Raw genomic sequence first — 12,819 nt, 5'->3', positions numbered from 1 at the left:
ATGTTTAAAGATACCATGATGGCTCTCACTGAAGTTCATGGGAATTTATCAGCGACTCTAATGAACAAAAATTAAAGCAGATGTTGAAAACCCACAAGTTTGAGCTTTAGCTGAGATCCTCATGGGAAAACTTTCCAGCCTGCAGAAACCACAAAGGGGATGGGAGCTCTTGCTCATGGCCATGGACAATTCCAGAAGTAATTCATGGGTCAAAGTCTCTCTTCCAAAGCAGACTTTGCCTCTGAAGCCACGACCAATCTTTGCAAAACTTTCCCCTATAGATATCCCTCACGTGGACAAGATAGAGCCAGGACTGTACTCTGGAAGGAAGAGGCAAAGGGTGTTTTTACAACACCCCAGGGACAAATAGAACACCAATAAACTGAGCTCCAGCCCCTCAAGCCTTGGGACAAGCTGGGAAGGAGTCACAGCCACCCTGGCAGCACAAGGTTTTTGGGACTGGGCTCTCCCAGCCTCAAGCTGCTCTTGGGTGCAGCTCTGAGAGCCACGAGGAACCCAAGGCACCCTGAGATAGCTGAGAGCTCAGAACAGGCTGTGCCTCAGGGCCAGAGGGGAAAGCTGGGCTGGCACAGCTGAAACACAAGGTCTTGGAATCACAGAGCTCTGGAATAGTTTGGGTTGGAAAGAACCTTGAATCTTATCTTGTTCCTGTTCCAGGGTGCTCCAAGCCCTGTCCAACCTGGCTGTGGACACTTCCAGGGTTGGGGCAGGCACAGCTGCTCTGTGCCAGGGCCTGCCCCCCACTCACAAGGAAGGATTTCTTCCAATATCAACCCCAAATTTCCCCTTTTTCAGTTGAATCCATTCCCCCTTGTCCTGCCAGTCCAGTTCCTGATGAAGAATCCCTCCTGGTCCTCATTCACAGTCTTGTCTTCACCCACCCAAGAGGAGCAGCATGAGAAACACCAACATCCCCTTTCCTCACCATCCCACAAGCCTCAACAGCAGCTCAGGTGGTTCAGGACCTCATCCTGCCCTGCACCTCTGCCCAGGTCACAGCTGGAGCAGCCCAGGCTGGCAACAACCAACACAATCCCTGGCCAAGGGAGCTGCAAACACCTCCATGGCCCAAAGGACATGTCTTCTCCATGGGCAAACAGCTCAACAACCACCCCAGGAGACCTCACTGTCTTCCCTTCACTCTAACCCTTCCACACCCCTCCTCAGACACACATTTGTGTCCCTTGCCATATCTAAAATGTGCACAGGCTGCACATGTGCAGTAAATGTGCACATTTTACTTTATAAAATGTGCAATTGCACAGCCTGGAAATACAGCATATGGATGTGAAGGGAGAGGCTGGCTGCAGGATGCAAGAGCTCCCTGCACAAAGGGCAGCAGTGCCAGGGAACGCTGCCAGCTCGGGGCTGGGTCAGGCTCTGTGCATTGCTAAACCTTGGCCTGACCTCTCACTGCATCTGGGGACAGGAAATACTGAAGGGAGCTAAAAACCTCCAGCCTGATCTTCAGATGCAATAGCAGAACTAGGCATGAAGGTCAAGGCAGGCAGATAAGGAGGTGAAATAGCTGTGACCCACAATTAATCCACAGCTCATCTGTGGAGCCCAGCACAACCCAACCCCATCCTGGGACAGCACACAGGAGCTCAAACCCAAGAGATGGGCTGGGAGGTGGCAACGTATTAATGCCCAGCACCAGCAGCATTTTGACAGCATCCACACCCTGGATTGCAATGTTTAATTAATACAGCCCTGGAGTGGGGTAAAAGGGGGAAAAATAGGCAACTTTTGTGCCATGTTTTCTGCTCCTGCTACAGGCACCACAAAGAGGATGAAGGGCAGGAGGCTCCTGTCAAACCCATCAGAGCACGTGCACTGACCCAGTCCCTCAGAGCTTGCTCTGCTTAGCAGTTTACCTCACCCAGTTCTCAAGGCAGCTCTAATTACACTCAGGCACAGGGCTCTGAGCCAAGAACCGCAGGAAACACAAGGGGAATCACAAAGCCAGCAGCCCAGGAGCCTTCCCAGTGCTCTGCCTGTCTGACCAAACCCTTTGCAGGCTTTGCCCCAGACCTCAGGACACGAGGTGGGAGCGTTTCCTCCAAAAGCATTTGCCATTTTATAGTAAACCAGCAGCATGAGGCTAACACAAGCTTGTTATTGGCCGTGAGCAGAATCTGGGCCATCTGATGTTTTAAACTTATTAATTCAGCTGCAGTTGATAAAAGCACAGTTCTAAAAAAATGTGTGAATTCAAATAACCTGCTCGCATCTAATCCGCTCGCGTTGCTCTCTGCTGCAGTGCAGTTAATTAAATGGTTCTCGTTATAAATCCACTTTCCCCAGAAGTCTCATTAGCCAAATTAATATGATGCATATAGAGCACTTAACCCTTCCAAGAGACTGCTTTTAACAACAGCCTGGCTCTACCTGGCCACTGGAGCATCCCTCTAAGCCCTTCAGAAGGCAGAGGGGCAGAGGCAGCACCCAAAAAACAACTCTCTATGGCAAAGTGACTGCGGGAGAAGCATCCCACAGCACATCCCACGGTACCTCTAAGTCTCTGGAATAAATGCATGATGTAAAGGAGACAGGGAACCATCTCCCAGTGAAACACACGGTGAAATCTGACTCAGAGAGGCAGAACTCTACTGGAATAGACACTGACATTTCAAAGCACACCTAAAAAGTGGGATAGTGCCCAAGGTCTGACACAAACACCTGGGTACCTGAGCAGGTGAGCAGCTTGCCAAAAAGAGCCCCTTTTTTGGGGTACACTGACAGATCACCCATCTCCTGTCAGCATCAAGGCCCCAGCCCAGGCAAAGGGGCTGAAACACATCTCCCATTATTGCTACCAGCCCCAGACCTATTGTACAACACTTTGAAGGAGATTCAGAGGTTGTATCTCAACAGCACAAGAAATACATTGCAAAAAATAGGAATTTAAATTACAAACACCAACTTCTAGAAGAAAAGGCATCTCCTGAGTCTCCCCTCTCCAATCCCCTTCCCTCATAACCAGCAATATCTGCAATTGCTCCCATTTACAACAAAAAGCCTCATTTCAATTATTACATCAGCATCCCACAAACACAGACAATTTGCCAAATCATTGGCTTGGCTTTCCTTATCAACACATACAAAATATAAACACTACTCTGGGTTAAAGCAGTGTTAATTCAAGCAGTTCATGAAGTCAAAATAACAGCTCCAGCTTGCCAAGCTGAGAACATGTAGCTTTATGTGCAGGGCCCTGTTTCTCAATGGGAGCCCCCAACAAACAGGGAAGCACATCCAAGAGTTGGGTCCTTCACCCCCATTCCCAAGCAGGAGGAGCAGCACGGTGACTGAAGAAAGCACAATTAGTAAGCATTAATAAACTGAAGAACCAAGGCAAGAAAAGGTGAACAACAATCTTCTTTTACATTACAACTCAGCGCAACCTCTTCCAGCCCCTTACCTGTTTTAGGGATTTACACAGCGCTTTGCCACCTTGCAGAGCACAACCACAGCATCCGTCGGGCTGAGAGGCATCTGCAGCCTAGCAAAGCTCCTGCCCGGCTGCAGGGGGTTATCCATGGCAGTTAAAGTGTGTCAAGGCAAACAGGGCAAGCGTTCAAGGTGTCTTCATGGCACATCACAGGAATTCTACCACAAGCACAGCACAGGAGCTCCGACGATGCAGTTGTGGCTTCCTCTCGACGGCCGCGGTGCTCAGGCGCGCCCCGAAGTCTCCTGCAGCAAACACGGAGTTGTGCTCCTGCACGGGAACAGCTTTCCAAAGCTCAGGAGCCCCCGGGACAGGAGAACTACAGCACACAAGGTTTTCAGGCTGCTCCTCTCCCCGTCTGCACTACACCGGAGCGCGCGGCGGGGCCGGGACGCGAGCAGGGCACATGCACATCCGAGGCGTGTGGAACCACGTGTGGCTTCAAAACCGGTCAAAATAAGGCACTGAGACACCACGCAAAGGTTTAAATTACCGCCTCCAGCTCTCAGGAACTCTTCATCCATTCAGCACTAAACCCACAACTGCTGAAAAGCCCCTGGAGATGGAGGAGCGCCTCGCGCACGGCAGGAAAGGCTTTATTAACAGCATTTAAACACTTTTTAAGGACTCATTTCTCTTTTTCTTTTGGCAATTTTGGTGCAAAGGTGTTACGTGCAAAGATTCAAAGCAATTTCAAAACTTTTTTTTTTTTCTTCAAACTTAAAAAAAAAACCCAAGAATCAAAACTAAAGGCAAACATGTTGGGTGAACAAAATAAATCAGAGAAACTTAAAATTCAGCAACTCCAGCTCTTCCAACCAGCGAAGCCCCAGACTTGGCCACCGTTCCGAGGCGCAGGGTGGTGCTTCCCTGCTTCTTGCGTGCCCCGTCCCGCTGAGGAGAAACGCAGCAAAGTGCCCCCATTTTCACTGCAAACACGGGGGCCACCACAGCAAGGCCATCAGACACAAATTCTTCTGCCTGGTACCACAGGTCGATCAAGGCAAAAGTGTCGGTGCTCTCCCTGCTTCTTGCTCAAGACCCACAACTATCAGCTCAATTGGGCAGCAGCAGCAGGAACCCCTCCGCTGCCAACACAGGGGGGGCCAAACGTTTGTCGTCAATTCACTTCCAGGCAGAAAAACCATTTTCCTCAAAAGAAACAATTTATTTAGAATGAAACAAAATCAGCTCAACTGTGAGCGCATGTTTGAGTGACAGCTACTTTTAAGCTGTGTGAGCCATAAAAAGGGTATTCCTTTACTTTTCCAGCAATCTTGTGTACACAGCACAAAGCAAAGAGGTCATTTTTTTTTCCACTTAAAACACGGGCATTGGCATCACAATAGCAGATACACAACTTTTTTTTTTTTTAAAGCTGCCATTTTAGTAAAATGCACAAATACTAAACAGATAAGCTTTCTTCCACCAGGAGGCCCATGTAAATTCCACATAAGCCACAGCTTCTCTTCCCAAAGGTCCATTAGAGCTTGGTATCCCATGCTGTTGTCTTCTGCAGTCCACCAGATTTGCTTGCAGGAGGAAAAAAAACGTTATTTCAATACAAATGTGTACACCAGATTTGGGTTTTTCCCCCTCCCTACATTATACAGATGAACATAAAGAGCTACGAGGCCTTTCTGAATATTCTACTTGGACTTTAAAAGCACCAATACCACCCATGGGCATGAAACCTCGGAATGAAGTTGCCTTCTAGGGATAGATGCAAAACAAGTAGTGCAGGGCTTCTTTTTGGACCAGGATAAAACTAGGCTTACAGTATTGATGATTACTCAACTTGCAGTAATATTTGTTGGGGCACATCGAAATCATTAACCAGGAGAAAAACCAACCTAATTCTTGTTAATTCGGTTGACTTTCCTCACTGGGTATTTCCTGAAGGCAACTTATCAACAAAACCATGAAATGTAGTGTTACACAGCTCTTTTTGCTCTCACTCTGCTGTGCAGTTCTAACAGCAGACAATGCCAATATTAAAAGGTCAAATCAAAGACACGCCCAATAAAATTTAAAATTGTTACTATTCAAGTCATATCTCCTAGCCATCGTTTTCACACAATGGGAACTGCACGAGGATGAATATTCAATGAACCATTCTCTGCACCACCCGGTCTGCTTTAAGCCTGATACAAAAATCACCTCATTGTTCAGTCTACCAATCATTGGAGTATCTGTCCTTCAGTGCTATAAAGAAATCAACAGGGGGACAAAGGGGAAAGAACCCCAAAAGCTCCAGAGCCACATGGCAACCATTTCTCCCCCTCTGGGCACACAGCACTCCCCAGGAGCGCTGCCCTCAACACTGTTTTGCTTAGAGCCAGGAACTATCATTTTCCAAGGCATTTTTTTCCCTGAGTCCTCAGAGTTTTTGAACTTGTCTTCACAATTTTCATTCACTCCTCCTCCTCATTAACACCTCAGGCCTTTCACCTCAGTTACCATCAACCAGAGGGTTCCAAAACCCACACAAGAAATTAAAACTTGTTCTTTGTAGAACTTGGCTCTCCATAGAGGCCAAGAAAGTTGTCACCAAAATATTCCATCTTTAACATCCTTGAAGGAAAGAAAAGAGAGAGAGAGCAAGGTTTGTCTGCCTGGCAATAATGCCCTTTTCTCTCTGGGAGGCTGACAAGGATGTGTTGGTATTTTTGCCCCTAAAACCTCTGGATTGAGGATAACCTCAGTGTTCCTGTGGCAAACAAAGCCACTGGCCAGGGGCCAAGGAAGTTGCGCAAAGTTTCCAATCGAAAGAAATAAACAACAAACTAAAATCTCAAACAGAACCATGAGTCATTTGAGGTTCTTTCCCCAAAGCATAAAGCACAAGGATGAAATGATTCAGGAAAAGCACATCCTTTTTCCAGACTAATTCAACACACTAATGAAATAGAAGAACATCAGCTGCACACAAGGTCGGGAGGGAATACTGAGCTCTCACCAGAACAACTTAATGCCAGACACAAGGAGAGAGCCAACAACTGCTACATCTGGTTTGCTCTGCACACAGTGGTATCACCCACAGGCTTCTAAACCTTCAGCCAGCTTCAGTGGACAGTTACTCCAATGGGGAACACCTCAGACCAAGGAGGAAAGCACAGCCCGCCCAGCCGGGAATTCAGTGCTGGCAAAAAAAAACTCTCAAAGTTTTGCCACAAGAACCCTCAGAGGGTGTTAAAACCCTTGCTTACAAAACAGAGCAGCAACCACAAATAAACCAGATTCAAAGGAAGCAGGTGCTCCATGAAATAAGGAACCAGAAAACCTGGAGTCAAACACGGCCTCGCCTGCTCCTCCTCGCCCTCCAGCACAGCACAATTTCACAGCCACTGGCAGGTGGAACCACTGTGATTTCCCAAAAGGAAAAATGGAAGTGCACCTAGCATGCTCTTCCCAAAAGGCTTCCCAAACCAAGCTGGCTTTACAAGCTATGTTGACCCCAAGTTTTATGGGTTTTTAAGCAGGTGCCTGCTGCAGATCAGTGGAACAAATGCTGCTCTCAGTGTCCAACACAAACTTTAGTGCTTTTTTCCCCCCAGTTTTGGGCAGATTTAAATTCTCAGCTGTTTCAAGTCTCTTTCCTAGAAAACTCTTGCAAGTGATTTCTGTCAGATGACAAAAATCTCCCAGAAAACTCCCTCTGAATGCAAGCAGCACTTGCAGCATTGATCACCTGCTGACACACAACAGGCACCTGCTCCAATTAAAACATTCTTTTCAATAAGTGGTAAACACGCTGTATCTTCTTAAACACAGTGATTTGCATTTCTGGTGTCATTCCCAAAAATTCTCCTTGTTAATAGGAAGCTGAACAACTGAATTCTGCCATCTCTTACATTCACATTGAAGGACAACCCAGAAATTCTGGATTTTACTCTCAAATTTAAGAGCATTAAATGAGGCTTTCACCTTTTCATTTAGAAAGAAAAGTAGCTATTAAAAACAAAATCTGTGTTTAAGAGATGCTGTCACATTGGAATTCTCAGTTCACCACAATGCTTGGGATGCTGGGTCCACTCATTCTGGGCAAATAAAGGAACCAAAGCCCTCTTAAACCACAGCCCTCTCTGACAAGTGGTGCAGTAACAAAAATTCCTATTTTTGTGACAGAAACTCAAGCAAGTTCAGTTACACCCATAAAATACATTCAAGACATTTCCTCCTTCGTCTCCTATTCGCATCCTATTCCACACTTTGAATTTGATTTTTGCCATGCAAGTTGTAACAGAAATCAACTCATGCCTGTATCAATTATCCAAGGAATCTACTGGAGCATGGACCAAGAGAGGCAGTGTCACTTCTCTCTTGCCCAAATCCCTGAAAACATGGCTAAGTGCAAGATTACATTATGGGTTTAAGTGCAAGATTACAATTTTAGGGCCTGTAAAGAGATACAGTGAGATTTACACTTCAGTTTAGAAGCTGCTGCAACATCCTTTTGGCTGTTAAACAGAGTATCATGGAATTAGACCACATCAGGGATTGAGATCCCTTCTCCCCTCCTAAATGCCTGAATTACCAAAGGTGGCTGAGACAGCTGGAGAAAAGTGCCCAATGATTGGGGGAAAATAGGAAAAAATTAACTACGTTCTTTGGAAAAAAAAACAAAAAAAACAAAACAAAAAAAACAAAAAAAAAAACAACAAAAAAAAAACAAAAAAAAAAACAAAAAAAACCCAAAAAACAACAACCTGCAAACTGTTTCATCCTTGAATCACAAGAACAAGAGCTCAAAACTCAGCATCTCAGAGTATTTTTAATATTTCTCCAGGATGCTAAAACCACTTTACTCCAGGTGCCCATGATAAACCTCATGTAATGCCCACTGCACACTGTACCTGAAAAGTCCCTAGCAGACAGCAGTTCCTTGCTATTAACAAAGAGGTAAAATGTTAATGAGAACTTTTATGTAATTAAATTATCACAGAATGAAAAGCATCTCTGGAGAGAAGCACTTACTTGCTCAGTTTGCATTGTGGAACCAGACCCCACTGAACCTGCAACTCTTAGAAAACAAAACAAAACAACAAAAAAAAAGGCAGTAAAACCAAAACCCCACAATATAACTCAAGTTCTCCTTAAAGCACCTCCTTGTTTCCTGCACACCAGAGTGAGCACAAGACATTCCTGGTTTGCAACAAAGTCCTCAGCTCTTCACCAAACCTAGCCACTGCTACAAACCCAAAGTGCACAAATGGGATACACCAGGAAATCAGGGAAATACACCTGTTAAAAAGCCCAGTTTCAGTGCATGCACCTGGGGGGGCTGGATGAAAAAGGAATCCCTTTCCAAAAAGGAATTCAGTGTTCTGCTGTGTACCCGAGAGAGCAGCTGCTGCTCACCTGAAAAACGTCGACCTTGAGCCACGCGACTCAACGGGGAAACCACTGCGGCTCCCGAGGGAAGGGATCCCAAAGGGCCCCTGGCCTGAGGCCCACAAGGAATTTCAAGGACTCAAAAGAGGAGGTGACACCAGTCTGTTATTAAAGTTATGGTTTTCCATTTCCACTGAGTGCTTTAAATCTGGTCTGTTCGGTTTGGAGCTCTCTCGAGGACGAGCTCTTGGGATTTGCTTTAAAATACATGAAATGAAAAAAGGACATGAATCTAAATTAAGAAGACAGGAGTTTTTCTTTTACCTCCCCCCTCCCCCCCCCCCCAGTTTTTATTATTTTTCTATTTTCTGTAAATCAAAGCAGGCTGAGCCTCCCTGCTGTCCCCATTGATAGGGAATTCTCAAAATATCCTATTCACACTACTCCTAACCAACCTCTCTGGCTTCTATCTTTATAGAAAAATGTAGTAACAGAAAATCGGCCCGGGAAAGTCACCTACAAACAAAGATCTATTTAAAATAACGACAGGGCTGGCTAAGGCTGTATCCCATAGCACCTGGCACACGCTGGAGGGGCTGCATGGAGGAGTAGGCAGGGTTGGGAACAGAACACGAGGGCCTTAGGATGCCCCACGGACAATGATCATGACCAGATAGTCGTCCTCTGATTTGGCCAACGCCTTGGCCGTGGAGTCCAGGAACTGCTGGGAGAAGTCGCAGGGCGGAAAGGCGTGCAGGACCCCGCTGTTCTCCTTGTCTTTGTTCCCCCCTACAGGGAGGCTGATCACCCCAGCAGCCTGCTTTTGCTTTAGGTAGGACACCAGATTCCTGAGCGGCCTCTGCGTGGAGGTGGTGGCGGCCTCGGCAGCCCCGGCTGCGGGGCGGTTGTCGGAGGCGCCGGGCACGGCCAGCAGGATGGCGTATCCATTGGGACCCGCCACCTTGATGCGCCGGTTGACCTCGTCCAACTTGGGCTGGTCCAGACGGAGACGTTGGGTGATCTTGAGCTGAGCCACTTTCCCACCAGTCGCTCCCTCCACCAGGAGGCTGCTGGCGACTCCGAGGTCCCCCTGGAGCAGGTGCATGTTCGACGGGAAGTTGCTGTTCTTCAGCAGGAGCATCCCCTGCCAAGCCAAGCACAGCTTGGGCGCCGCCCCGGCCTGCGCTGCTCCGTCCTGCTGCTGCTTTTGGGGAGGAGGTTTGAGCCGGGAGCCTCCACCACCACCCTCCGCCGCCCGCTCGTCCTTTTTGGCCGGACTTTTGCACTCCAGGGCGGCGGCGGCGGCGCGATGCTTGCGCTCCCGCTCTGCGGAATTCTTACGGTCGCGCTTTTCGTTCTGCCCCCGCTCCAGGCTGCCCCGGCGGGACTCCCGGATGGGGGACGGTCGCTCCAAGAGGAGCAAGCGGGATGAGCGCTCAGGGTCACTACTGTAACGCTCCCGGCCTCCCAGGAGCTCGGGGCTGCGGTCCGGGGGAGAGGTCGTGGCCAAGCAATGGCGCTTTCGGGAGGAAGAGGAGCGCTCGCTGTCAGGGGAACGGTCCAAGTGCCGGCCTCCATCCTCGGCCAGCCTCCGTTTCCTAGGCTGATCCCTACTGCTACTGCCCAGCTCCCTCTCCCCGCGGTCCCGCTCCAAGGACCACCCGTCCCGGCGGCGCTCCAGGCTTTCCAGTGGGTCATAGGCAGCTGCCCGATTACTCCGGTCCCGCACAGGGGGCGGCGGGGGCACCCACTCTGTCTCAGGATAAAGGTCTCTGTCACGGTCTCTATAGAGCAAAGGTGGCGTCCTGTCCCGGGCCCCCCGTAGAGGGTCAGGGGGGGCTCCCCGGTGAGCCCCAAAAGCAGCCGCCTCCGCCACGAGCTCGTAATGAGCCGGGGGCGGCAAGGGCAGGGGCTGCAGGTAGGGCTGCTGGTACCGATGCTCCGTGTCGGCAAAGTCCACGCGGAGCCGGCGATCCGGCCCCCCCAGGGGGAAGCCCCGCATGTGGGTGCAGGCTGCCTGGGCAGCGTCCAGGCTCTCGTACTGGATATAGGCCCAGGAATCCCCTTTGCGGTAATCGATGGTGCGGATGGTGCCAAACCGATCAAACTCCCTGGCCAGGGCAGCCAGGGGCACCCAGGGCCCCAGGCCGCCCACCCAGAGCCGGGTGGTCGGGGTGGCTTTGCCGTACCCGATCTTGATGGGGTTGCGCAGCAGCACCTTCCCTGACATGGCCAACTTGGCCCGGTGCGCCATGTCCAGATTCTCAAATTTAAGAAAACCATAGGTGCTGGTCTGCCCACGCCCCGGCCTCTTGATGTCCACCTCAGTGATGACCCCAAAACGGTCAAACGCTCGCCGCAAGTCCGACTCGCTCACGGTGATGTCCAGGTTGCCCAGGAACAGCGTGCGGTTGGCTCTCTGGTCATCCTCGGGGCTGATCTCCTCCTCGGCGGCCGCTCCGGCACCTCCTCCTCCTCCTCCGCGGAACCCCCCGGCCGCCGCCACACCGGCCACGCGCTCCAGCCCATAGGCCGGCCGCACCCGCGCCTCGTAGAAGCCGCCGTAGTCCCGCTCCCTCTCCAGCTCCCTCGGCAGCGGCGGCGGCGGCGGGAGCCGGCCCAGGGCGAGCTGCTGCAGCCGGTAGTCCCGGTATCCCAAAGCTCCTCCGCTGCCCGCCGGGGACAGCGCTCGCTGCGCGGCCCCGGCCGGCGGGTGCCGCACGGCGGCCGCCACCGCCCCGACCGCCGCCGTGCCGTAGGGAGACTCCTTGTCCAGCAGCGCCGGGGAGCGGCTGTTGCGCCGGCGGCCGCTGCCTCCGCCGACATAGACGGCCTCGATCTTGAGCGGGCGGTCGTAGAGCACGAGGCGGCCGCGGGCGTGCTTGGCGGCCCGCGCGTCCTCGGGCCGGCGGAAGTTGACGAAGGCCACGCGCTCGTCGGCGGCGCCGGCGCCGGGCGGGAGCCGGCTGATCTTGACGCTCACGTCTCCGAAGCGCTTGAACTCGTGGAAGAGCCCGTCCTCCACCGCCTCGTCGCTCAGCGCCGAGCCCAGCTCGCTGATCTTCAGCGTCTTGTACTCGCCGCCGCCCGGCTCCGACGAGGAGGACGAGGAGGAGGCGGCGGCGGCCGCTCGCGATTCGCCGCCGCGGCTGCTGCTGCTTCGCGACGCCTCCGCGGTTTTACCGCTGTAGCCGTGCCGGCCCCCGCCGCCCGCGGCCGCCGCCGAACCGCTCTCGTACTCGCGGCTGCCGGCGCGGCCGCCCTTGTCCGCGTGGGCGCCGCGCCGGCCGCTCCCGCTGTTGCTCTCGCCGGACGCCGCCGCCGCTTTCCCGCCGTTGGAGCCGCCGCCTCCGCCGGACGAGCCGCTCGGCTTCTTGCTGCCGCGCGAGGAGGAGGAGGAGGACGCTGAGTCCTCGCCGCCCCGGGAGCGCTTGGCCTTGGCGGGCGAGCGCTCCTTGCCCTTCATGGCGGCGGCGGCCGCGCTCCCGCCGGGCCTCCCCGACCGCCCCGCTCACGCACCCGCCGCCATCTTGGGAGCCGCGCCGGTAGCGCGCGCCGCCCCCCCCGCGCCCATTGGCTGCTCAGGGCGGCGCCCTCGCCCATTGGCCGGCGTCGCGGGGGTGCTCCGCCCACCTCCTAGCGCTGCGCGTTCCCATTGGCCCGCTGCGCTGTCGGTCTGCCAGCCAGCCCCGCGCTCCCGCGGGGGGGGCGGGAATTGCCGCCCTCGCGCGCCTCCCAGCCCCGCTCGCTCATTGGACAGTTAGAAAGGGCGCGGCGATCTCATTGGACGGTTCTACCTGTCAATCGTGGCTGTTCAACCATGGGAGGATTTTGGCTGCCCATTGAACACTGGGCTGAACTTATCTCCGCCTTCTGATTGGCTCGCTTACCTGCCAGTTACAACAATGGTTCTGCGGCCCCGCCCCGCCCCTTGCCATTGGCTCTCTCGCTTAGATATGAGTTCCCATCGTACCTCTCAAAATGTCGCGAGTTCCTCTGTCCCCGCCTCC

General features: G+C 52.2%; 1 protein-coding gene across 2 annotated transcripts; it reads right to left on the bottom strand.

Annotated features, from left to right (window-relative positions):
- Nucleotides 1–9,260: 9,260 nt before the first annotated feature.
- RBM15 (RNA binding motif protein 15) lies at nucleotides 9,261–12,275 on the bottom strand. 2 transcript variants are annotated; one of them, XM_058819526.1, is made up of 2 exons: nucleotides 11,318–12,275; nucleotides 9,261–11,281 (listed from the first exon to the last, which is right to left on the bottom strand). In XM_058819526.1, the coding sequence occupies exons 1-2, from the start codon at nucleotides 12,273–12,275 to the stop codon at nucleotides 9,450–9,452; spliced, it is 2,790 nt and encodes a 929-aa protein (XP_058675509.1). In that variant the 3' UTR covers nucleotides 9,261–9,449. The 2 variants fall into 2 exon arrangements, with proteins under 2 accessions (XP_058675509.1, XP_058675508.1); XM_058819525.1 differs by having other exon boundaries at nucleotides 9,261–12,275.
- Nucleotides 12,276–12,819: the final 544 nt, after the last annotated feature.

This window comes from Ammospiza caudacuta, chromosome 24 (assembly GCF_027887145.1).
Source record: "Ammospiza caudacuta isolate bAmmCau1 chromosome 24, bAmmCau1.pri, whole genome shotgun sequence".
Taxonomy (NCBI): Eukaryota; Metazoa; Chordata; class Aves; order Passeriformes; family Passerellidae; genus Ammospiza; species Ammospiza caudacuta.
Note: the sequence above shows the minus strand (reverse complement) of the source record. Positions and strands in the feature narration are given on the sequence as shown.